This window comes from Saccoglossus kowalevskii, chromosome 4 (assembly GCF_978046115.1).
Source record: "Saccoglossus kowalevskii chromosome 4, keSacKowa6.1, whole genome shotgun sequence".
In the NCBI taxonomy this organism is placed as follows: domain Eukaryota; kingdom Metazoa; phylum Hemichordata; class Enteropneusta; family Harrimaniidae; genus Saccoglossus; species Saccoglossus kowalevskii.
Genome location: NC_140644.1, coordinates 20,509,131 through 20,536,697, shown reverse-complemented (window position 1 = coordinate 20,536,697; position 27,567 = coordinate 20,509,131). Strand labels below are relative to the sequence as shown.

The following is a 27,567-nucleotide window of genomic DNA, read 5'->3' as shown; positions in this document are numbered from 1 at the left end:
CCATAAATATGTATTCTGATACATGACTATGTATATTGAAGCGAGCAGTACCGGTAGTAAATATCTTCAGGTTTTATATCAGTTGTTATATCAAGTAGTCTGTCACTTGATTAAAAGTCAACAATATATTTAATGTGTTTTATTATAAAGCATATTTTGTGCTTTGAAACTATATACTGATGTAAACTCAGAGGTCAAATATCCCTTGTATACTACATCTACAAAGCCTTCCTGTCGTGGCTTAACAGCAAACATAAATGTTAAATGAACTACTGTAAAATACTCTATTTTAGCTGAGATTAATTTTCGCATGGAGTTTATTTTGACTGATAATGGATGAGTTGAATGTATAATGTAGGGGAAATGTATATTAATTATCTTAATTTTATTTTCACTGAATTATCCCATGAGTAAAAATTATGTATTTTACAGTATGGGCAGTTAAAACAACTTACCAACAACATTCAAAATTAAAAATAATTTGAAAAAAAATATTTAAAAATTTAGAACTTATTTGTGCATATTGATAGCTTTGTATGTCGCGTTGCACTTGCCATTTTGGGTGCAACTTTACTCAAAACATTCTCTCTCACATCTATCCCTAACTGATAAGCTTAATTAGGAAAATGCAAACTTATTTATTTGATCTGAACAGATGTCTATTTTGAATGGTAGGCTGTTCCAACGATATATTTGTGTGTATGGAGACTTTGTACTTACAACTATTACTGGACCATTACCGTCATCATCAATATCAATAGATGTAACAAAATCTTTGCCAGTATTTATAGTATATATTGGTCTACCTAAACTTATTGTATTTGTAAAAGGTAGAATATCACTTGAACCATCTCCTGCCGCATCACTCCTTGTTTTAACACCAATGTTGTTGCCATGACGACCATGGAGTTTGCAAGGCTGCTCATCAGGCTTGGAAGAGAAGGAAACAGTAGGCATAGCAACCTGACGGCAATTATAGTCTGTCAAACAATTGCATGATGTGGAATGGGTCTCTTCATCAAGAATATTTTCCTTGTGTGATTCAAATTGCTTGTATCTGCGCAGCTTTTCATCTAAGTCCAAATAGTATATGATAACTTGACCAGCGCTGTTGCCAAGGGCCAGGAGATTGCCTCGCAATGCAAACGTATTGTAAGTGGATAAGGAAACCTCATGTAGCATTTCTATTTTGTTGTATATCTGCTTCTCCTGGTTTATCTCATAAAGGTGAATAACACTGTCCCCTGCCAAGCAATAAGTGAAACGATCAAGAATCTTTGTTTTTATCAAATCTATTTATTTAAATGTAGTTCATAACACATGGCTCACTAACATCGTAATTTTTTTCTGTGGCAGCTTCAGCATGTGTTGTGTTAAAACACGCATCAATAGTAGACATGATAACATGCATAGAGTACTGTAAAATACTTTATTTTCACTTGGATTTAATTTTTGCAGAAGAACTGATTCAGTGAAAATAAAATCCAGCGAATATAACTTTTTTCCTATATTTTACATTCAACTCGCCAAAAATCAGTGAAAATAAATTCAATACAAAACACCGGAAAAGTCTTTTCAGCGAAAATTAATTCCAGCTAAACTAAAGTATTTCACAGTACTACATTTGCACATTGTGGGGAAATAATTTTCTTCAAGGCCTGTCCAGGATTTTAAATGATAAACCCCTCAAGATATGATGATACCAAACAAATTAAATAAAATATATTTTTTGATAAACAAGTACAATATGATCAATTTAATTCATCCCAAATAACTATTGTTACTTACCTGAAATACCAAGAGCTATATTGTCTCTCAATACGAGATGATTCAGCCAATGGTTATGTTGGAATGTATACAAGCATTGAGTACTGGAGACACACCACACTTTAACTGTGCAATCATCACTGCCGGATATTATCTGAAAACAATGATTGACCAACCACATGTTCAATAAATAGTGTAAAACACAGAAGCAGTTTTTTGTTTAGATCAACATGAAAATTACGGATGGTGTAATTGGTAATACCGTAAAATCTGTATTATAAGCCGCATCTCTAATAGAAGTCACACCCATTCTTTTTGAACAAATGATAAGCAAACATTCACAATTTTTCATACGTTTAGATGCTCTAATAGAAGCCGCATTCCCTCTGTTGCATTGTACCATTATACTAGAAGCCGCATTCCCTCTGTTGCATTGTACCATTATACTAGAAGCCGCAGCTTCTAATACAGATTTTACAGTAATAAAACAGACAAATTACTTTATAGAAATTTAGGGTTACTGATCACGTTATTCAAGTTGTTCTGAAGACACAGACCAACTTAAACAACTGGATACAGAAAGTATTTACTGGAATGGACTGAATGAATAGCTGAATTAGCTGTTCCCAACTACATGTATTTTACAATATAATGCCACCCCACTGAATCATCACTCAATTCATCATGTTGAGATTGGAAGTTTGAATATCTTAGGAGCATGTACCGTTGCCTTGTATTTTGAAACATTAGCTTGTACTGACACTAGAGAGCAAAACTTACAACTTTTAGACATTTCAGTGTTGGTCACTAGAGGGCGATATTTATCATGAATGTAATGTAACTTACAGTGTTCTTGTATATTGACACACTTTTTATATTCGCTTCGTGACCAATTAACTTAGCTATCAATGACATTTTTGACATATTGCTAAATCTCCATAGTTGCACATTCCTTTGCATGGTGCCAATAACAAGCATATCCTTCCACATGCTGAAAAAAAATTATGGATCTGATGATGGTTATGAATGACAGTAATGATGCAATAGTGAGAAAATGTTAGTATGTAAATGTGTGATCTGAATAATATTGAAATCATAATACCAATATTACTATAAATAACTCTTACTATGGATAACAGAGTATTTAAAAAAAACATACACGTACAATTCTTCTGTTGCATGCAAGATTATTAAAACCCCACTCAATTTATTCAAAGATAAAAACAAATCACAAACTCTTTGATAATAAACCTGTATTGCCTGAAGAAAACAAGTACCATACAAGGTAACAATCCTGATTATAAGTATTTTGTTTTATTCATATTTCGATATATACCGGTATTGTTTAGAATGAGAAAATCTGGTGTATTCTGCATACACATGTACTAGCCAAGCAAACATACATTCAGAGAACACCCGTTAAAGATTATTTTGCCTCTCACTAAAGTTTGGCTTAAAGTCGTGATATGTGTCATTATTTTTAAAAATTCATAAGTAGTGTATTCTATAATTATTATACATCTGTCACCATAACGCCATAAGTTACAGTGTGTCGTAATTTTACAGGGTATTTTCATCCTACCATATTAGGAAATGCGAATTCCAAATATGGAATGATTATGCACGTAAGCTTCCTCTAATAATAAAAATAAACATGGCTGCCACCAGAGTTTGACCTGACTCCACACAAAGAAGTTCGCTGATTTTGTTCTAAACATTTTGGATTTTGGCATTCCCATGGTGTATCCTTGGAAGAAAAAGATGTATAATAATAAGGTTATTACGAGGATACCTCAAAGTATGCACTCAGACAGTACGCCGCGCATTGACCTCCGCTGCGCGTCGGTCGATACTCCAGCTGTACTGTCTGAGTGCATACTTTGAGGTATCCTCGAAATAACCTCATATTACCATTTCGAGACAAATGAAAAAACAAACATGGCCACCAGTCTGCCATTTGCCATCAACTCAAATAACAAAGCTGATATTAATGCGTGATATATATACAAAGTTTGAATAAAATCAATCCAGCATGTCTGAAAAATTTAAAAATAGTTTTTTTAACAACAAAAAAATTCGCCGCCAGTCAAAGGTCATCGAAACTTAAAAGAAATCAAAGTATAATATTACATGTATGTTTTCTCTTTGTACAAACTTTGAACAAAATTGGCCCAGACATATCCAAGAAATGATGAAATGAATGACAGATGGATGGAAAATACAAATCCAACATTGACTAAAAATGAAAAGCATAAATTTACCTTATGGCACATACGTTGACAAATACATGTCTTGAGTTCTGGCCATTCAGTGAAGATAAGTGATTTATGTGTAAGCCACTTTTTGCTATTGATACCATTATGTCATGTTGGTAATCACTATCATGTCTTTTATAATACACATCTAATAGAGAAAAAAACTCAAGTGTCAGATTTACAATTTGTATCATATTCTATAGTTTCAACAAAAATCCATGTTATTGTACAATTCCCAAAAACTGAAGTGATATACCGGTAATACAGAACTATCTGATACTGTAAAATACTTTATTTTAGCTGGAATTAATTTTCGCTGAATAGACTTTTTGGGCGTTTTGCATGGAATTTATTTTTATAGATTTTTGACGAGTTGAATGTAAAAATATAGGAAAAGGGGTATAATTCACTGGTTTTTATTTTCACTGAATCATTCTTTCAGCAAAAATTAATTTGAAGCGAAAATAAAGTATTCCACAGTAGTTAGAGTGTGACTAAGAGTCTGCTATCATTAAATAGACTGTTTTAGGCCTGAGGTCTGGTAAAAATCTGAGATGCATAGTGCAGAGGACTCTTACCTGATAGATTCCAAAAAAGTCTATTAACAAGTCATTGTCAATGACCCTGTGCTAGACTTTTAAAATATGAAACAACACTAACCTGATTTTCTAAGAATGATATCAGTAACTGGGCTCAAATGCATACAAACACTTTTAATAAATTCTCCAGTCATAGAATCCCATTGCACAACTTCACCATTAGTTAATCCAGTAAACAACAAAGTTCCTACAAATAAAAACATTGATTACCAAATATAAAAGAACTTGATTTACCACTTAAAGGCAGCACCCCCCCCCCCCTCCAAAAAAAAAAAAAAAACTTGAAAAGGTTGCTTTAGGATCCAACAAATGTACATGCAAGGTGACCCCTCGCCTCAATAAGTCACAATTTCGGCTAATTCGCAAGTAGTTAGACAGCTCCCAATTTTGAAGTAAAAGAACTATAATTTTTTTTCCTTGCATTGTGTATTTAATTAGCCATTGAAGGGCTGGAGAAGACTACTTGGGACAACACGGGGTGACAATGGTGTCATGTCACAAATTTACGTACTTCTCAGGTGGTCCCCTTTGATATAGCTCTATAAAACTTTCTACAATGAGTTGAATCTATCACTCTCTGATCTCTAGTTCTCAAGTGAACAGAGCAGTATGTCTATGAAAAAACTATCTAAATATCTGTCCGTATGTGAAAAACTCAGTGATCAACCATATTAAGAAAGGTGAAACCAATTCAAGGAATGCACATGATCTATGGACGACACAGAAGATATGATGATATGGACGGATGATGTGGATGATTTTTCAATAAAGAAAATTTACTATAAATGAACCCATGTATGTATGTGTGTGTTTTTTATCCATATTCAATGCATGAAGTCTCTTTTCACGAGGCCTCTTGGTATAATTCATGACCTCCAGATAAATCATGGGTTTTGCTTGGATCCTGACACCCGAGAATTATTATTGAGGGTCACTGTAGTATGTTGATATTAAAGCTAAAACATTTAGCAATACAACCTAGTAATGAAATGACACCCTCTATTAAAGTTACTAATAAATACAGGTACACTAGCTGGGTAAATCAGACTGTATTAAAGACACAAAATAAGACTAGACTTTTTATACAGCTCCCAAATGACTTGAGAAGTTCAAAAGTGCATTTCTGCTTTTAAGTGGCGAAGTACGGGGGAGAGACACACTTCACGTATACGGAGTTAAACATGAAGCTTGCAATACAATGTACCTGTTTTTTTGCCAGAAACCTCCACCAGGGATCCAATAGCTCAGTCAATACCTGCTGCGGTTGATGTTTTGGGTTTGAACCCCTTTCTTTTCTTTGTCAATGATTGAAGAAGAAGTCTCTCTCCTCATAAACTCTAGACACTGCATCTTGACTGAAGCTGCTCAGTTATAGCCAAGATGGAAGTTCTGATTTACAATTACAGTGCTGTTTACAAAATATGCTACAGTTACATACATGTAGCTAAGACAATGCCAGTTACATGTAGTGGCTTACCAAAACACAAGACACATACACAGTACTGTTGGTCATAATGCGCAGCTCAGTCCCTTTAATCAGAAACATATGGGCTGAGAAAGTACAGCCTGGAAAACACATGCACAGACGACATGCATACGTTAATAATCGAAAGATATGTCAACCTGTCACCTAGGGCTGTGAGGGCGCTATATCATGCAAGACAACTTAGGACAATTAGGGTGTTAAGGCCACTAAAGTCCTTTAATTAACACACAGTATAAAACATACATTTACAAAATATGCCAGTTATTTGTGGCAATTACACTCTGCATACCAATACAAGTGTGGCCAGTTTACAATTAGCATAAAGAAGACACGTTTAAATTTTCAAAAATAAACCATGGTCAGAACAATGGATCACATGTGATACAAGCAGCTTTGCATCGACTCAAAGTTGAATAACATTGTTACTACTGTTAATAACATTTGCACTATGTTACCACATTAGACTGCACGCTAATGCTGATCTGTGCACATGCACTAAGTTTTTTCAGATATGATCATGCATATCAGCAAAAATTAAAACAAATGAGGCCACAGAGCACTATTAACCAACAGATGCACATGAGTGTCAAGTATTCCATACCAGGTTTCCATTTTTTCCTGGGTACCTTGCATATGAATACAACAACATAGTATAGCAAGGACTCAAAGTCATAACCTTCTGGTTAGTACAGGGAAATAATCTCAGTACCATGTAATGCCTTCTTAATTGGATGTACCTATACATAGGAAAATATTCCAATTCCTCTCATCATTTCAGACACTAAAACTATCTACCGGTATTACAATTATCAAGTTTTATTGGGACTGTTACCTATTTCTTATTGGCATATTTTACAGTACCTGATACTTTTGCACAAGTAATGTTAGCACGATATTTGCCAGTTTGTTGTTTCCAATAATTCCATTTTCCAATAAATCTGCCACGATACCACTCTGAGTAAATGCATTTCCAGTAGTCTTCCTTTACTATCACACCACCTTCATTCTTTATACTGTTAGATAGTTGCATGAAACTTTCCCGTCCTGTTAACTCAACTATCACTTCCTTGCATATTTCTTCTGAACATTTCTTCTTCCAAATATCTCTATTCTTTCCCAATACTTTGACCAGTTTGTTCCATAGCTGACACACTCTCTGTGTCTGCACTAGAGTGACTCCATCTACATACTGAAGTATCTCAAGTTGCAATTCAAAGGGTAACATCCAAATTTCCATTTCTGTGAAGAAGTATGGAAAATAAACAAAAAAGACTTGACTCCATTTCACTTAGATGCCCAAATCAACGCCTTGAAATCGGAAACCCTGGGAATACTGAACTTCTAGCCATTTTAGCATTCGGCAAAAAAAAAAAAAGGTAGAGCAAAATTAAAAATCAATGAATAATTAATCCATTTACAGTAAATCATCAATATATAATTGTATATACTGCACTGTACATAGTGTTGTTTTTGTTGTTTTGATAATGGTTGTACTCCAGTGAAAGAAATATAAATTTGGGGATGTTTTATAAATAAAAATGTTTATATAAGTATAATTTTTTACAAATCAAAATGAAACAGCAGAATTCAAAACGACCAATTCCGATACGATTGGTGAGTTCCAATTATTAATAAACATTTAGTTCATCATCATAAGGATAATTTGGCGGTCACATTTGTTATCTCAATGTGGCAATGTGGAGGAGCTCTTCAGCCAATCATTATTACTGGTAAATATTTAAATTTGAATGAAAGCTGATTGATGATTGGCACTTACAAACTGTTATACAGGTACAAGTACAGGTTTCTGTCTTTCACTGAATACTGTAAAATGACTAATTTTCACTGGGTTTAAATTTCACTGATTTACCATTTCAGGCATATTCAGTGGGTTTTAAATTCACGGTTTCGTCATTTAGATAATGTGTTCTATGCTAAATTTTACATATTCACTGTGTTTTAATTTAGCGCATGTTTCCAGTCTGCGAAATAAGCTAAATTAAAAGACAGTGAATAATTACCCCCTTTACAGTATTCAAGTTTATTATAAACTGCATCTGAATATAATTGATCATATTTACCGATTGTGTATGATATCCAAATTCCTTGCAGTCAAATAATGCCTTGTGTGTTAATTGTACCATAACACTGTAAAGAATAAAGCATATTATATTCTATTTTTAGACACATGCTTTATGCAAAAAAAAATGATTGTCACTGTGCTCCTTGCAATTAATATATACAACTGTATAAATAAGCTTTGTCATGAGTAGAATTGTTTGCCATATGTCTAATAAGTCAGTTAAGTTGCCAAAGTATTTGTATACAATGTTTTATATCAAGTTTATGATGAAGATAATTGTTTTCTATCCCCGGTGAATGAGTGGTCTAACACACATAGCCTTGTGTTCAGTTTACAAAACTCTAATGTAATTTGAAATGCAATAATAATTTAGCACAATAAGCCATTTTCCACAAGCTGAGATCACGCATGACCACAATTCAAGCACCATAGCAACCAGTTAAGTCATGTGACACAGGTCAAGCTTTCAGATCAATATTCAGATATTCATTTCCTAAGAAACCTATAAACAAAAGAATATGCAATAACTGTTACACAAATTTAATTGAAGATGAAGAACATTTTCTATTGAATTGCCCAAAATATAACACACACAGGGAAAACTTCAGCCAAAAAGTTATGACACTAGTTTCATTTAACAATAAAAATATGCAGTTCATATATATTCTCAAGCAAAGATCCGGGCATAATTATAGAACTTGCCAATTAAATTTACAAAAAGATTTATTTAACATTTAAATACTAGTTACGTTCTTTTGTGTTTTTTTTGTACAATATTTTTACATATACCTTATTATTTTAAAACTCTTTTTAGCTGTACTTATCCTATGTAAATCTTTTAACACAGAAGCAATAAAGTTATTATTATTATTATTATTATTATTATTATTATTATTATATGGTGGTAACAGCAATGCCTGTGTGTTGTAAACCTCATCACAAAACAATTGGAAATTGGAGTTAAACAGTGTGCTTATGATGAATGTAAAAGTGATTCTTGCATTCAGCAAAAATATCATATGAATGGTGGTTCCCTAAGCCAAAAAACACAGTCTGAAAAGTGCGATCGATGGATCAGTGCCTGCTCTCAAACAGACAATTTTGTTCAACACCGAATCACCCAGGACAAGTATGTTTGTTCCCTGCAATTTGTGGAAGGAAATGGTCTTACAGAATTGCATTCAGACCCAATATGGGCGACTGCAAGAGGTGTTGCATGCTGTATATTTTAATCGTGGAAGATAAGGTCATCAACGAACCAAGTAAACTTGTTTTGGAAATCGTTGTGTTCTGCAGGTTTTCCACGTACATGCCCGTCACAGGTTGTAGTTGCCAGACAGTGAAAATGTCTGGATGTTCACTCCCAAGAATACCTGTAGTGCCAATTGATAGGCGTCTTCTAGTGGCAGACAGCACCCTCTGTCCCATTTGGGCCAGCCCTGACACCTAAACCCAGGCATGACTTATTTAGGTTCATAATCTCACACAAAATTTAGCACAGTGTAAAATCTTACAACCTTGGCATGCTAATAAATTTTTACAATAGTTTGAACACTGAAGGAATGGATAGAAACGCAGAAGAAACAGCAGATTAGATAATTAATACCAGTGTGCATGAATTCCAACCCAAAACTAATCAGGTCTATGTGATTGTGAAAAGGTTTTGAGATGGCACAACCATGGAGCTCCATGGCACATACAAAGACTATAGTCTTTAGCACAACAAAGGTCATTAACCTAATTTGCATATTCAGTCAAGGATAATCGATTATGTAATCTTGCACTTGTTCACTCCATTCTCTAAGTCAAGCCTACATCACAAACTGGTCAAAATCCCCCAAACATTGCCAGCAACCAATCACTGACTAGCTTAAACAATAGCTTTCCCTGACGATAATACTTAGTAACATTATTTCCCCTACGCTAACTTGAAAAATCTTTTGTTTTTGTCTCGTTTCCGTTTTCGGTCTGTCTTAGAGAATGGAGGCACAGTTACTAAAAAAGTAACCGTGATGGAGGTATAAACAGACGGAGTCATAACAGGTTTAACTGCGCATCGGTCGATACTCCCACTGTACTGTCTTCGTGCATATATTGAGGTATCTTCGTAATAACCTTATATTAATCAAACAGGGCAGACAAATACAGCGACAATAATTCCAAAATCACAATTAAGCAATATTTATGAAAATTTGAAGCACAACGCTGGACAGAAGAGATGACAATCAAAATGCAAAAAATAAGCTTAGAACGTACAGGTTATTTAAAAAAGAAATCTGCATTGAATGATACCTAATTGATCTGAAAAATGTTTTTCTTTGCGAGTCACAACCTGAAAATTGAATATGCCAGTGGTCGCCATGTAAATGAAAGGATCGGTGATCGGTGTAATGATTTGTATGAAATACCAAATGTACAAAAATAAATTGTTTTCAGACACTAAAAAAATTAATGATAAATTTGAGGCAATGCAAAAAGAATATATATAATGGCATCAATGACATGTCAATACGTGTTTCACAGTACCGGTATGCAACTTAGACAGCAACATGCATATTTGTCTTTGTTTTGTTTTCATTGTTTTTTAATTGTAACCCTTTTCATCTCTTCCGAGATGTTATGTGTAAATAATAAATAAATATTGTTTTCTGGATTAAATTAGTCATTTTGACAATAAAAGACTGTTACGTGAGGCTTATGTAAACAAATGACTACACAGTACAGTATGTTAAAATGTGTCCCTCTATATCCGCCACATCATAATATCATTTATACTTGCTATTATCTGTAATGTATTAGCTTAGCTTGTTTTATTTTATCTATTTACCGTTTTGTAACATTTTATTCCTTCTTAAACTTTTGTAACCATTGCCAATCCCTCCGGTGAATGTGTAAGTGTTAATAAAATTATTACTATTATTAGTATATACTCATAATAATAAACAATAACAGTGAAATAATCCTAACACAGACTAAAAGCTGATTTATCGTGGTAATTTACTAATTATAGATCTCGATGTAGCAACAACTCTTTCACAACAATGACCACAGGCGCTCGGAACGTTTCTTGGCTAATAAAAAACGACCTGAAGTGGGATCGGCATAGTTAGTCAGTCGCCGGTAAATTCCCCTACTACTCACATAATATTATTATATGAGTAGTAGGGAAATTTACCGGCGACTGACTAACTATGCCGATCCCACTTTAGGTCATTTTATATTATCCAGGAAACGTTCCGAGCGCCTGTGCACTGACAAGAAACTTGAATGCGGCTCGCTGCACATATTAACTACTGTTGTGCACATACTACTCTGTATTGTGAACGAGAAGCATAATCTACTTATTTATAAAGTATGTATGACAGTCCTATTGGATTATTACTTACCTGTAATGTACGAGAGCACAAGTTGGCATTCCCGTATAACGTACCCGCGACAAACACAACCAGCAGACGACATAACCCGGAAGTAGTAATAGCGCCATCAAGTGTTAACCTTTAAAACATGGCGTATCGAGATTGAAACGTGTATGAATGTATGACTGAGATTTCTCACTGACACGAAAGTTGGCGATTTTCGTGTCAACAAGACGATTTGTGTATTTTGCTGGCATCATTAAGAGTACTTCTACCCTGTACATACGCTTTTTCATTGAACAATGGGGAGTTTGCGAACAAATTGTCTCTGTACCTTACGGCGAGCGGTGTGGATTTTTGTGTTAGCGTATTTCGTACTGAACGCCGTCTCAGTACAAGCACAGGACAACGTCGTACACAACGAAGAGGAAGTTCCAAATGAGAAAGAAATTGTCGATTTACAAGTTGGAGACGGAGAACAGAAAAATGTGGTGAGAACGTGTATTACATTCCTACTGGAGAATAATTGTGCTCGCTTATATATACTACTAGTAGTAGTAATATGTGTTTTGAAATATTTCGGAAGGGGGTAAAATAAGTAATTGCATTGCATGGTGATTCAGTTTAATCAAGGTTTCGTAGCTTACGGTATAGCCACGTAGATAGCCACAGGCATTTGCACGTATTGCATTTTTTTGGTGGTACATTTGCGTGTTGTGGTGTATAAAACAAATGCGTGGTACCGGTAGTACAAGTACATCACGTTTTAATACTAAAAATAGATTCGATCAGCATACACTGGTGTGATACCTATTGTTAGAAGCAATATGAACTTTGATCAGTTCTGTAGTGTCTTCGTACTTTGCATACACACATGAGATACTATCATGATCTAATTACCAATGGGGATACTTATTTTAGAAAATATATTTATCAAAACAAATATTAGAGAACCCTCCAGTGCCATTCGCACATTCCATGTGAATAGTAAAATTAGCCGAAATAAAATGGCTATGCAAACATACATGTACCTCACATGTGTTGCTTCTAATGTTTTTTTTCTGTACTTTCAATTGCTGGATTTTACTTAAATCAGTAGTAATTACTCTCAAGGTTGTCCTGCATGCTCATACATTGTACGCTGTGTTAAGCTACAAGTATTCAAAAATGATAAATAATAGTCCAGTACATCAAAATAGACTATTTTGGTCCTGCAACAGCATTAGTACAGTGTCTTTGGTACAGCATTATGTAAAGTACATGCTATTAGCTTTTGTCAACATTTCCTATATTCGCATGTAATGTGCAAGAACATGTAAATATTCCATATACAAATGTAAATTTTTAGTTATTATGTACCATGTATTCTGTAAATCATAACATTGGTTGGCCCATAGATTTCAAATTGTTCCTATGTTTGTACAGTACTATCTTATCAAAATTATCTTGCTCTGATTTATTAGTTTTTATGATGATGATTGTACCTTTGGTAGATTAAAAAAAAAATGTATAACTGTGATGTGTAAATAATGAAATAACCTTTTAACTTCATTACACTGGAGTGCTGAGATACATCTACAAAATGTATTCACAAAAAACTTTTTCCATTTTATAATTGGATGTCATTCATGTTATTAATCATAAATATCTCTGATTGTAAATCATTTTCTCACAAAGTTTGCCTTTTACATTATTGCTGTGACTAAAATGTGCAGTACCATGTACATGTATAAAGATAATAACTGTCATGAAAAGTATATTTTATTATTTTCACACAAAAGCAGATAGGAACTTTTGTACGTGATATTACTGTATTACTGTGCCCACACATGCATGTGCAAGACGGTTTATATCAGATACTGTAGAATACTTTATTTTCGCTATTTTCGCTGAAGGGATGATTTCGTGAAAATAAAATCCAGCAAATATACTTTTTTTCCTATAATTCACATTAAACTCATCAAAAATCAGTGAAAATAAAATCCATACAAAACGCCCAAAAAGCCTTTTCAGCGAAAATTAATTCCAGCGAAAATAAAGTATTCTACAGTAACTCAATAGCATGTTTCACCATAATGCATGCCTTCTTTCTCTAATTCTAGATTTATATACAGCATTAGTCATGCATGTTCTCATTTTCACATGAAAATAATATTGAAAGGAAAAGACATTGGTGTAAGATTATATAAAAAAAATTAGGCAAATTCCAACACAGTACAGGAAAATAACAAAAAAATACCATTTTGTAAAATATTGCACAATATGTTTAAAAAAATTTTAACTGGATGAAATGAATAACAGTAACTGTAATACAAATGTATTAGCAATTACATCATCAAAATGAAATTATAATTTATTTAAAAAAAAAATATAGTTATTTCTATTCTCATAAATGATTGTAATTCTGTAATAATTGTGAATCTTGCTTATCTGAACAATAGTGGGGTTAGCTTCCTGCTTAGAAAGACAAAGAAATGATTACATAATAATCATGTCAACTTTCACAAAAAGAAGTTGTGCACATGAGGAGTCAGATGCATCATGGGAGTATCACCATGCATGTAGAAGTGTTTTGTTTCTTTGTGATTCAGATACACTTTCTCCAATTCACTGGATTATGTTTACAACACTGTACTCATCTGACTTAGTGCCCATCCTCAGCTAAGTACCCACCCCCTATTTTTGAGACATTTTTATTTTCAGGGTCACTTTTTCCTTAGCACAAAGCCCCTCCAAAATGCACCAAATTTTACTGTCTATTCATAAAACTTAGTCTTTGATCGTTGTTTTTCTGTTCCGAATACCGATAATCAAATTGATTTAATACATGGTGGTGGATATCGACTGCCATGATTATGTTGTAAATGCATCAACCATGGTAACCATGCATAAACTACCGGTACACTTCAACATTGCTTATTACAATTTTTTTTTTCGCTGAAATATATACCAACAGATCATACTTCGATATCGATAATTCACTTCTGCATTGTGTTACCAAAAATCCTTTCCAGAATTTCTGGAGAAATGTAGCATTGTTGATATCATACTTGACCTGTCAGGTCAAAAGATGTTGTGGCAGATCAAATGATTGAAATCGTACAAGAAAACATCATGACAAAACGTTTTGCATTAGTTGTTTGCATACAATTGAACACATTCGGCAAAAAGATAACGTATTCTGAGAATTTTAACCTTGTATATTCTGGTGTTACATAATTAATATTGTATTAAAATGTGCATTATTTTTGTGTTGATTTCTGTTTCTTCATTGTATGATGTTGTTTAATTCAATAGGGCTGCACCTAATTTCACAATATTATTATAAGACGCAATCTTCACCTCAATCTGTCACACGGTGAACTAACATTGTACATTTCTTTGAGAGGGTGCTCAGTTAAAGCGAGGGAGTCGTCACCTACGCATGCGTCATGTGGCATTGTTTACAAATAACCGTCTACCCATGAGCCTTTGCGTTCTTCGCATGTGGTGTTATCGCTTGGGACTCAATTCCCGTGCATGCGCGGATGACGACCCTACTACTTTAAGTGCCCAACCCCTCTAAAACACATGATTTTTAGAGCCGAATATCCTGGGCACTAAGTCTGACGAGTACATAAACTAAAACTTTTGCATCTTAGCCTGAGGCATTATTAAACTTGCCTTTATACATATAACTTTCTCCATTGCATGGGATTACTTTTTACACTGCATGCCTAGGAGAAATTACTAACATGTTTTTCTCTCTCTGCTCATCATAAAATAAGAATGATGATATTTCTGAAATGCCCACAACTGTTGCCTCCTTTCCTATCGCAACTGAACGTCATCCTGTTCATAAACTACCAGCAATGCATGATGATACGCCTCAAACATCTGACGTTGATTCATCGATATCGAAAACTAGTGCACCTCCGTCTGATAACTCTGCGCCAGTTTCACACAAACACGTAGCTTCATCTTCTGACCATGCTGTGTCTGTGACCAATACTGTCCATGTAACATCATCGCCAGCAGATAAAACACGCTTGATGTCAAAGAGTTCTAAGCATAATACTCATAACGCTTCATCTCACCTGTCATTACAGCCTCTCTTACGGTTCTTCCGAAGGCTACTAATGGTACAGTATGCTGTTTTAAAAAAATTATATAGAACTTAGACATCGTAGAGATTGATAAATTGATCTGCATATGTCACTGAACAGTCAGACTTCAATTATCCAAATTAATCCTAATTTTTTGATTTTTGAGGTTTGACTGTAAATAATAAAAATATGTTCTGTTTAAGTGTTTCACTTGTCACACATTGATACATATACTGTATACATTGTGAAAACTGGTGATTTGACAAATATACCCCCGGTACATATACTGTAAAATAGTTTATTTTCACTTAGAATTAATTTTCGGTATTTTAGCTTAAGGAAAGATTCAGTAAAAATAAAATCTAGCAAATGTACCTTTTTTTCCTATATTTTACATTCAACTTGTCAAAAATCAGTGAAAATAAATTCCATGCAAAACACCCAAAACGTCTTTTTAACAAAAAATTTTTCCAGCTAAAATGAAGTATGTTACACTATGAGGGACTATTGTCTGATATTGTTGTCGTCATGATTTTCTGCGTAAACTTTTCACTTGTGAATTACTATACATGCAATTCAAACAATTGTTATCTAATCATCTTCAAACTAGGAAATCTTATTGTCAAGAGACAAGATTGTATTAGTTATGCTATATTTAATAACTGTGAAATATTTTCCTTGCTATAGTGATATTTTCCCTACTTATGATACTTGTGAAAAAGTTATTTTCTTGAAATTAAATTAGTTGACAATGCACTCGACAGAGTATTTATTCATAAATGTTTTATAGATCATAACAAACTTCTATACAAAGCAATTACAAACATCAATGTACATTACCGTAGTAGTACATGTGTAAAAGACAGAGATTATCTATAATGGCCAATAAAATTATATTTTAATGATCTTGGGAGTGTATACAAAAGATGTGATCATGGATTTGTACGAATTCCCTAAAATGTATTTCAAATTAGCTGTATAATTGCACATAAAATAGCATTGCAAAGGCAGGAAGTGTATGTACTTGTATATACCGGTAATTATGTGTGTATTGTGTGTGCAAGTATACAAATGTTTTATCAAAATTATGTAACAGCTTTTGTTTATTTGCTTATTTTCACAAATGATTTGTGCAATACTTATTCTGATCTATGGTCAAATTGGATTGTTTCAACTATGCCTTCAATCACTAAATAAATCACCTATACACTATTGATCTATTTTAATCACTTGATCAATCACATGTACATGATTGATCTTCCTTGTTTTCATTTACTTCCAGATTGATGATGATGATAATAATAATATTAAAAAAAGTGGTGTTCCAGGAAATCTTGGATTTGTTCATGCATTTATTGCCTCCATATCCGTTATTATAGTTAGTGAGTTAGGTGATAAGACCTTCTTTATAGCAGCTATCATGGCAATGCGTCATTCCAGACTTACAGTCTTCTCCGGTGCAATGTTAGCTCTTGGTGTTATGACCATGCTTTCAGGTAAAGTATTTATGTCAATTATTTTGCATTATTCTTATCTTTGCATTATTCCCCACCATAATATTAGCACAAATGTTTTCACATGTTTTACTGTAGGGTACTTTATTTTAGCTTGGAATTAATTTTCACTGAAAGGAATGTTTCAGTGAAAATAAAATCCAGCGAATATACCTTTTTACGTATATTTTACATTTAACTTGTCAAAAATCAGTGAAAATAAATTCCATACAAAGCACCAAAAATGTCTTTTCAGCGAAAATTAATTCCAGCTAAAATAAAGTATTCTACAGTATGATGATTTTCTATAATTTTTGAAATCTGCTGCTCAGTAATGCATCTGCATAAATTCTCAGCAAGGAATAGCTTATTGTTATAAAAAAATAAAATATAGCTCTTATGTCATTCAATGACCTGTACATCTATATTACCATACTGCTTGCTTAACATTACAAATGTTCAGTTTTTCATTTTGAGATTGGATTGAAAAATATGTTGTAGCATGTGTTATGTGTTTGTGTTTGCAGCATTTTTAGGCTGGGCTACAACAATCATTCCAAGAACCTTCACCTACTATGCGTCTACTGGCTTATTTGCGTTATTCGGATTAAAAATGTTAAAAGAAGGATGGAACATGTCTCCGGATGAGGGACAAGAAGAGTATGAGGAAGTGCAAGCGGAATTAAAAAAAAAAGATGAAGAGGTTATTAAATTCTATGTTCTTTCTTAGTTGTAACGATGGCGGTGGTGTGTACTGTGTTGCAGTGTTGCTACCGTACTGTTCGTATAGTGTCAAATACTTTATTTCCGTTTGCAATTTGTTTTCGCTGAAGGGGTGAACCAGTGAAAATAAAATCCAATGAATATACCCTTTTTATCCTATATTTTACCGGTATGTTCAACTCGACAAAAAAAATCAGTGAAAATAAATTCCATACAAAACACCCTTGAGCTAAAATAAAGTATTTTACTTGAGCTGTCAGAAAAGTGGCACATTCACATTGTGTTTAACTTTGAGATCAACTATCACCCAAAGTTGTATTTACAGATTTATTTGGTTTGTAGATTTTGTATGAACACAGGAAGTTGAAATTTCTTTCTTTTTTTTCTACCCCCCCCCCCCAACTCTTATCAGGGAGTCCCTTAATTCTATGTAACCTAGGCTCATTATTTGACTAATTAAATGAATCCTTCATTGTCTACCTTCTACATATCAAATCTTGCAATCACAGTTTATTCCTTACACCTGACCATGGGGGATTAGTTTACCTCACTCAGATTCTAATCTTTTGCTCACTGTTATGATTTCATTAACACCCTCATATGCTTATCATAATCTCCTTTCTGCATCAATCTACAGTCTTTTGTTTTATTGTCATGTTTTGAACTTGACCAATTTGTAGTTCTGGAGATGGATTATTAGACAGTGAACAGAAAACCTCAACACAAATATAGAAACACATGAGCTCTGCCTACATGCAAAATTTAATATGACAACTAGATGCACTAGATGCACGCATAATTAATAGCAAGGCTGTGCCATCAGCCATGGTTACTAACAAACTTCTTTAGTAACCATGCTTCAGCCTATAACATTCCCTATAACAGTGCAAGGTCAGGAAACGTGCCAATCAATGTGCATACGTGATAATTCATGATTGGCAATGCGTACAACAACTTTCACTGAATCAAAACAATTGTTTCTGTACAAGCAGAAGCTTTAGCATTGCAATGGCCTCAATCACATAGATAAGCAAGACAAAAGAGCGATCAGCAAAAAGAATAGTCTGACATGTAGCCATGAGTGGCGCCCTCACCCGCCAAATCACATCAGACCTCACTAATGACTGACGGAATAGTGTACGTCTCGATAACAAGATCAATACTGTGAATTTGCATAGTTCACACTTTCTTGCAATGAGTTTCAATGAAAATTCATTTTGGTTGTTATGGTAACACCTCGTAGAGAGCGCACGTCACACGACCTTGCCAGACTACAACTAGACTGTGTCTTTCTACGACGTTCAGTCGTAACCAGGGAGACAAAGCATTGTTGGCAAAAACACAAACTGTTTCAACAACAAGATGATATACATTGGGTGGAAATTTGCCAGCACCTTATCACACACTAACTACTCTTTGATGGCTGTCACTGTCTGACGTTCCGGCAATCGATTGGTGGCGACAAAAAATTGTCTGGCTAAGTGAAAAACAACATTGTTCTATCCGGCACGTGTTGGGTTTGGTGCAGCGCGGAGGGCGCAACTCACACGGCCTTGTCAGGCTATACAAGTAGAAGCTTTAACATTGCGGCGGCCTCAATCGCATAACACATTTTTGTTTATCATTACAGAGAGAAAAAAGAACAGTAATCACACAAGATCCAGAGTCAGGCATAATAAGAGGTGGACATTACAATAATAAAAACAAATTTAAATTGTTTTCACCTATTTTTCTAGAAGCTTTCACGCTAACATTTTTAGCCGAGTGGGGAGACAGATCACAAATAACTACAATTATACTAGCTGCTAGAGAGGTGAGTGTGAACTTTCTGTATTTCTGGTTTACGTAGAAAACTTGGGGGAGAGAGAGGGGGGTATTATATAAGTTCCATTGCTCTATTGCTGATCTATTTCGAGAAAACAAGGGTGTGTGATGAATTTCCGTAGATGTAATGCTGCTCTACTATAAAAACTGGGGGATAGGGGGGGTATTCGTTGCTTAGTCTTGTTGAGAAATTGAAAATTTCTACAGCGCATTTTTAAAGATTGAGTTACATCACAATCCCCTAAAAGAAGAACATGCAGTGGTTTTTTAGGTTACTAAGTAACAATCCTGTTTTTCCCCCACTAACCAGTTTCAAAAGAAAAAAATCTCTTGTTTTCCACTGAATTCCTGTTCCAGTCCGTCTTCGAGTTTTTCTGTCACGGATTACTCCCTGATGGTTCTACCCTAATGTTAGTGTTCACATTTAACACAGTCCCTGACCATGACTTTGCTCTCGTCTAGATGCAACTAATAATACAGGATTCGCATTGGACACAATTGCACAACTATTGTAAATTGACTAATGTAGGTGATCTGATACTAGTAGTCAGTATGGAATCCAAAGTAAGATGCTGAACATTCAATGCATCAATGTGCGTGTGTACTTTATTTCTAGATTAGATGCTCCATTTGGTGGTTCCTACATTAAAGCAATAAATGTGATAGAACTCAACCTGCTTAGCAACCAACCAGTTCTGTACATTACCCTGGCCTATTACTGTTTATGTGTCACCTACAAAGCTTACATGATTGCGTGTTTTATCATGATAAGATCATTTATGTGTCTGCATTTTTTACAGAATGTATTTGGTGTCACAATAGGCGGGTGCTTGGGCCATGCATTATGTACTATGTTAGCTGTTGTGGGTGGTAGAATGATAGCACAGAGGATCTCAACAAGAACAGGTATAAGTTTTATTCAACAACATTACATTGTGAAGATGAATGTGTCATCTGTTTGGGACTTGTTTACACTTTAACACCTAGGGGCATTCTCCTAGCATTAGTTGCGTTCACGCACAGCTCCTTAGCACAGACTAAGAGGTCAAATTCCTTAGCCCGTGCTAAGCAAACGTGCGTGAACGCTTAGCACGGGCTAAGGAATGCTAAGTACGGGTTAAATCTGATCCGAATTTAAGATGCGGTCTAGACCTTTAGCACGGGCTAACGAAGTGTGCGCGAACGCTTAGCCCAGGGCTAAGCGCCCTCTGCAGCGACCTTTGGGTGTGAACATTATGCACGTGATCAAATATATCCAACTTTCTCATTCCCAAAATGGCAACCGAGCTCAGTGTACACGCTTCCATACTGATCGAGTCGCTGTAGTAGAGCGTACAGCAGCTCCAATCGTAGACAAAATAAATTTGGTTCGCTGTCAACGACAAGCATTAATACAACTCTGTATTGTGTTACGCCATTGTATACTGTTTCTGTGCATCCAAATAAGTTGGGTCCGTCTTCTCTCGCGTTCCTGTGCACGTCGCTTCAAAATTAGAACGAAACTTGTCAGCAGCAGAAATAGAACCTCGCGCTTGTCATCCATTTTTCGTTCATAAATAGCGGCTTGCCAAAGGTCACCGACTGATGGTGCCCCTTAGCCCGTGCTAACGACTGGCCTTCCCTGTGCGTGGACGCAATTGGGTCTAGCCGAAATGCAAAGATTCTAGATAAGCCTAAATCAGCTTAAATCTTAGCCCGTACTTCGTGTAACGTGAACACAACTATTGGCACCAAATTCTGCAGTATTACTTTTTCAAATATGCTATATTATATAATACAGTGACCTCTCGCTAAGTCGCGCTTCTGTAAGTCACTGTTTCAGCTAAGTCACGGGTAGTTGAATGACTCCCAAAAATTGTATTGTTTTTTGCAAAACAAAAAGTAACGGGTAGGTCTTCTTTTGAGTACAATCCTCGGGGGCGGACATCCGGGCATTTTCTACCGCCTGGCAACCCTTGCGGTGAAAACAAAGACCAAAAACTCGCAGAAAACGGTACTTTGCGATGGTTGATGGGAGTCCCCTGAACAGTGTAACAAGATTAGCCCTACGTGTGTAACATATATGAATTTGGTTGTTCAGGATTACTTCAAAGTTGAGTTTGTGTTGTTTTCTCGAGTTTTCACCGGCTCCACCGGCGTTCCACAGCAGCGCGCACAAAGCCCATAGAAATACATGGTACAGTGGTGCGCGTCTTAGCAACGTAGAACGTCCGTGATGTAGCTCCGCCCCCGAGGATAGCTTTAACTGTGCGATACATTCAGATTTATTTGCTTGTCTTTTCAAATAATGGTAAACTGGAGATACACACGAATTATGAATACACAAATTTTTAAATAATCAAATTCATTATGCACACTCAGTCGATGTTTGGTGGTTGACCTAGAGGTTATTGACATCCTACTGTATTATGAGATGTGAATATTACATAAAGACAGTGATCAAACATTTATAAACAACATAATTTGTCTCCACCATACATCAAGCATTCACATTTTGGTGACAAACCACAGAAATCCAGTATTATACATATAATACTGATAGATTAATTCCAAAATCACTATATTGTCTCACTTTGTAGTAGTACAGATAACTGTAATGGTTTAGTGCCAGAAACATCAAACGTATTTAAAGACGCAATAAGAACGGAAACCTATATTTTCTTAATATTGTTGTTCAGTATTGTGCATTGTGGACTAATTCTGAATAAGACAGTATTTGTTAGATACAAACTCAAAAATACTATAATACGCATGTGCAGTGAATGTTATTTTACGAACCAAAACATCCGGTGTACATTGGAGAATTACATTATTCAATACTCAAATATGTGTAACAAAGACTTCATGATAAATCATCGTCCAATGTATTCATCAACATACATAATAAAAATTACATGTTCGCCTCTGTATTGCATCTTTAACAATATGTACAACTTATGTTGTTTCTTTCTTTTACAGTGACATTACTTGGTGGGGTTGTGTTCCTGATTTTTGCATTCTCAGCCTTTTTCATTGAAGAGCCGTCAGCAAATGTAATGACATAAAAAGAAGACAGCACCATATGGAGGGTTTCATTCCTAATATGGAGGGTACCATTCCTAATATGGATGATACTATAAAGTATTCCTAATATGGAGGGTACTATTCCTAATATGGAGGGTACCGTTCCTAATATGGAGAGTACTATTCCCAGGGTATTTCTTATTTGGACAGTAAATGTGGTGACTGCCAATTATTTCAATGGAATACAAAATTATATGACAACTATTGTTTTAATATTTATATCTTTGAGTTTCTTTTGATTACATATGAAGGTCAAATGTAATTTGTTCATTTCATAGTGTTGAAATACAGAGAGGTGCTCACTTGGATAACTCAAAAAAATGATGTGAATAGGCTAAAAAGCATGTCTGTTGTGCGTTCTTTGATCAAAATGAATTGTTGTTTTATTACTATGTCTGTGTCGTCATAGTTGAAGGTCAGGGTATATGAGGGGAAAATGTATGTCTTTTTTGTTGCTGTGGTCGTCGTTGACTTTTTTTGTGGTTACAATATCTCAAAATAACAAGTTTTTACTCAATTTCTTTCAAACATGAGTATTGTATTAACAAGTTTGTGATCTTGGCCAAGTTTGGCCATGTTCTATGTATATTTTTCAAGATATGAATTAAGTTCAGTTAAAATTGTCTTTTTCTTGTGGTTACAATAACTCAACAATTTTGATCAACTTTGTTAATCTTTTCAATCACTATGAAATGTCAACATTTTTGGTTACATAAGTGGCAATACTACTTTTTAGCTTGTCTTCTTTTCAGTTCACTAACTTCCGATAAGGCACAGTTTTTGTTCCAAACAGTATCTGTTTACATGTTTCTTTGTTCTGAACAATGCCAGTTTACTAGGAAAGTACTAATGAAATTCCAAACAGTATCTGTTTACATGTTTCTTTGTTCTGAACAATGCCAGTTTACTAGGAAAGTACTAATGAAATTCCAAACAGTATCTGTTTACATGTTTCTTTGTTCTCAGCAATGCCAGTTTACTAGGAAAGTACTAATGAAATTCCAAACAGTATCTGTTTACATGTTTCTTTGTTCTGAATAATACAATGTTTTCATTTTGAGAATAAATCAATGTACCCCGATATTTTTCAAATCTGGCTAGTACGGTAATTATTTTGTCTATTACTGCACTATTATTGGGGAACTTTTTTTTATAATTCATGTTACATTATTCTCTAAGGAACACTGATATTAATACAGTACATGTAATATTGCTTGAGAAGCATGTTGGCTTAGATATATTGCTGTACTGTTATATTTTAAAACTTTTATACAATTTGTGTTGTATCATTCTACGTTGAGATTAATACAATGCATTTAGTATTACTGTAAAATCTGTATTAGAAATGGTACAAAGCAACAGAGGGGATGCGGCTTCTATTAGAGCATCTACACATACGAGAAACAATGAATTTTTGCTTCTCAAATGTTTAAAAAGAATGGGTGCGACTTCTATTAGGGATTCGGCTTCTAATACAGATTTTACGGTAGTTGAGGATTATTATTACCGTTATGTGATTTTACTGAATTTTTTGTAATTGTCCATTTATGATCAGAATTGATCACACCTGAATTTTGTCACAAGTTTTGTCACATAAAATATTTAGATATATTATATTGCATTATTTCAGAACTTTTATACTTTCTTTAGCTATGCAAAGAAAAGATTGTGCATAATTAGTTTGTATCCCTTTGTTATTTAATTATAAATTCTCAATTGGCAAGGTTGTAATAGTTAGGCTACTTTAAAGGAAGCCTATAAATGGGTGGTCCAATAGGTAATTCATGTCTCCTACTGGATTGAATCTGATGATAACCATTATAGTCTTTTGGTGTGTCCATTAATTTTTTAGTCCCTGTGCATACGCATTTAAAAAATGGGAACTTATGGATTGATCTCAGAGTGTGTATGTGTATATGAATTCAGACCTATATCTTAGATATGCCTGGCTGAATGGCGGCCATTTTTGTGCTGAAAAATCATCAAAATCAAACATTTCTGGCATTCTGTAACCAGATCTCAACTGTTTACAGATGGGTTTTGTTTAAACTTGGTACATACATTGAACATTATGAGTCCTTGATGCACGTCATTTTGTTTTTCAGATCAGATTCTAAATGGCCAACAGGCGGCCATTTTGTTTTAATGAATGCGGTTTTAGTGCAATATCTCTGACATGCTTTGACTGATTATAATCAAATTTTATAAATTCATTATACATCATGTCATAGATATACAGATGTATTGGTTTGAAGATCTGATTTAAGGTAGCGGGACTATTATTTGCATACTTGTTTTCATCTTCTAATTGTGACTAAATGACTACAAATAGACCCGGGAAAGTATATATTTTTAGAATCGCCAGACTTCAAGCTTTTCACAAGTGTATTTTGCATGCCCGTATCTGCAATCTACGACGCGTTACTCAATCAAAGGTGAAAAATTACTTTTTCTGTAAAAAAAATAATTACGCATTTATGCTGGCGATAAGAAGTATTTTTTTCACTTTTTCTAGTTGTTCAATAGTCTGGTAAATTGAATGTGTCTGGTTAGTTTTATTCAAGCAACGCGTTTTAAAAAATAGTGTCCTGAATTTCAATTACTGTTTTAGTCGCATTGCCCCCAACTCAAACCACAACTCGTTGGTAAATAATCGATGAAATAGTTTGTCTGGACACATTCAAGTTCCTCTCATTGTCACCTTAAAGCTGTGAAAATTTGGTGTTAATCCGACGACAATAAGTATACGTTATTTTTTGTTAAAGACCTTGTATTTTGAAAAACATAAACTCCTAGAAAATGTCCATGAAGTCACAGCAAAGATTTTCAAGCTTGTTTATCGGCACAATCAATTTGTTTTCCCATCAAAGTCTGTTTTACCATGTGTAGGGACATCCAAATGTGTAAGGCTATTGGAAACCAAAAAATAAAGGAATGGGATAGCTATAATTGGATAAATTCGGCATATGAAAACACCAAAATCAATGATTTTTTTTCAGTGGCTGTGTGACCTTGTGTCTGACACATTCATATGCAAATGACTAATCTGTGAAACAAACAGGGGCGGAGACAAACCACTCAAATGTTTGGAAACACTCATTGTGTGTCAGATAGCTACTGATAACACATCCTACCATTGCTTTGTCTTGAGTTTATCTTTGAAACTTATAGGCACACAGATTAAACCTGTGTTGTTGATTTTGGAAAACACTACTGAGGCTGCCTTGCTTCCCTTCAGAAAATCTATATTTTAACCAACTTACATGACATTCTATGTTATATTGACTTTATCATATGAAAGTTTATGGTGCATTTCATCAATTAATAAATAAATGTGAAAATCGTAATTTTCAACACAAATAATAGTCTCGCTACCTTAAAATGGCCAAATGGTGACCATTTTGTTTTAATTAATGCTGTTCCAGAGCAATATCTCTCTATTTTATGGGTGGATTTTGTTTAAACTTGGTACATACACAAGACATTATGGGTCCCTGATACACATCACATCATTTTTGTTTTTCAGATTGGATTCAAAATGGCTGTATGGTGGCCATTTTGTTTTGATGAATTCAGTTCTGGCATGCTTTGACTGTTTATGTTCAAGTTTTATATATTAATTACATAACATGTCATAGATATACAGATGTATTAGTTTGACTATCCAATTCAAAACGGACAACTGGTGGCCATTTTTTTTTAATTAATGCTGTTCCAGAACAATATCTCTCAATATGGACACATTTGACGATCAGATTCCATGCATGGCTTGTTTATATCATTCAATTATGAAAAGAAGTTGCTTTCTTTTACTACATATTACTGTTTTCTGAATTAATTCGATGTATGTATATCTCCATAACGACATATATTAGCAGAAGAAAAAGTACATGCCTTCACTTGATTCACAATGTGTTCAATCAACTATTTATTTTTAATTATTTATTATACATTGTATCTTTATTTTACAATGCTACATATAGTTTTAAGTTTTCACATGCCAACTAAATGTCTAAATGGTATGGATAGAAATGGTCTTAGTTGTCTGGAGTTATACACCACCACTACATCCTATTTTGTTTAGATTACCAGTAAAATGCCACATGAATGTATTTGCATAATAATGCCACACATATCAGCTATTTTGTTTTCGCATTAGGTGGGGGGGGGGCTATTTTCAGCACTGGTATTAGTGATTGATATTGTCACATGTTGTCAATTACAGTTAATTGACCAGAATTATTTCCCATTGCTTGTACAATAGTTGTCACATTATGTACACCTATTCCTCAACTTTGATTGTATCAGATTATATTACAGAGAAAAATGGCTAAAGTGTAACAATGTGTCAAATTTGTTAACAGTAAATATTGGCGAATTGCCATTTGGTCAACACTAATGTGTGGATTAATTTGATTGCAATTAAATGGGTAATTTGAGGATGATTTGATATGTATGATGTAGATAGGGACACATTGTATACTACTTGAATATTCCATGGTTATATTACTTGACTGCCAAGTGGATACGGAGGGTTTCTTTTGTTCTTCACTCGCCTCAGTGTAAAACTAATATCAAGAAATAATATTTGAAATAAAATATGCCAACATATATATTACATTGTGTTGTCTTTTATTTTTATCAGTTTATTGAATCTTCATATATATACTTGTATATATATTGTATATATGTAGCGTATTGTGGTAAAATGACGTAATAGCGAAATCTTGATTTAGCGAATCTCTCTTTTCATTGTTGATTTCCTGTTTTCACAATACTTGTCTGTCACTTGCCAAAACAAATGCGCAGTTATCACCTCCATAAAAACAAAGA

General features: G+C 34.4%; 2 protein-coding genes across 4 annotated transcripts; one reads left to right on the top strand and one right to left on the bottom strand.

Moving 5' to 3' along the window:
• Positions 1 to 618: 618 nt before the first annotated feature.
• On the bottom strand, positions 619 to 11,669 carry LOC144363251 (uncharacterized). Its single transcript, XM_085498298.1, has 8 exons — positions 11,577 to 11,669; positions 8,189 to 8,255; positions 6,969 to 7,346; positions 4,683 to 4,808; positions 4,029 to 4,170; positions 2,614 to 2,758; positions 1,789 to 1,921; positions 619 to 1,244 (listed from the first exon to the last, which is right to left on the bottom strand). Exons 3-8 carry the CDS (start codon positions 7,342 to 7,344, stop codon positions 619 to 621), a joined length of 1,548 nt encoding a protein of 515 aa, XP_085354424.1. The 5' UTR covers positions 7,345 to 7,346; positions 8,189 to 8,255; positions 11,577 to 11,669.
• Positions 11,670 to 11,678: 9 nt separating this feature from the next.
• Positions 11,679 to 27,347, top strand: LOC102805747 (putative divalent cation/proton antiporter TMEM165). 3 transcript variants are annotated; one of them, XM_085497936.1, is made up of 7 exons: positions 11,679 to 12,037; positions 15,635 to 15,667; positions 16,914 to 17,127; positions 17,652 to 17,827; positions 19,478 to 19,660; positions 20,472 to 20,577; positions 22,630 to 27,347. In XM_085497936.1, exons 1-7 carry the CDS (start codon positions 11,849 to 11,851, stop codon positions 22,713 to 22,715), a joined length of 987 nt encoding a protein of 328 aa, XP_085354062.1. In that variant the 5' UTR covers positions 11,679 to 11,848; the 3' UTR covers positions 22,716 to 27,347. The 3 variants fall into 3 exon arrangements, with proteins under 3 accessions (XP_085354062.1, XP_085354065.1, XP_085354064.1); XM_085497939.1 differs by lacking the exon at positions 15,635 to 15,667 and having other exon boundaries at positions 11,679 to 12,034; XM_085497938.1 differs by lacking the exon at positions 15,635 to 15,667.
• The last annotated feature ends 220 nt before the right edge of the window (positions 27,348 to 27,567 follow it).

Excerpts from the sequence above, each read along its gene's own strand:
- LOC102805747 (XM_085497936.1), top strand. The coding sequence starts at position 11,849 with ATGGGGAGTTTGCGAACAAATTGTCTCTGTACCTTACGGCGAGCGGTG. Across the intron at positions 12,038-15,634 it reads ACGGAGAACAGAAAAATGTG|CCTCTCTTACGGTTCTTCCG; the intron begins GTGAGAACGTGT and ends CTGTCATTACAG. Across the intron at positions 19,661-20,471 it reads TTATACTAGCTGCTAGAGAG|AATGTATTTGGTGTCACAAT; the intron begins GTGAGTGTGAAC and ends CATTTTTTACAG.
- LOC144363251 (XM_085498298.1), bottom strand. The coding sequence starts at position 7,344 with ATGGAAATTTGGATGTTACCCTTTGAATTGCAACTTGAGATACTTCAG. Across the intron at positions 4,809-6,968 it reads TACTTGTGCAAAAGTATCAG|GAACTTTGTTGTTTACTGGA; the intron begins GTACTGTAAAAT and ends TTTTATTTGTAG. Across the intron at positions 4,171-4,682 it reads TATCATTCTTAGAAAATCAG|ATGTGTATTATAAAAGACAT; the intron begins GTTAGTGTTGTT and ends TTTCTCTATTAG.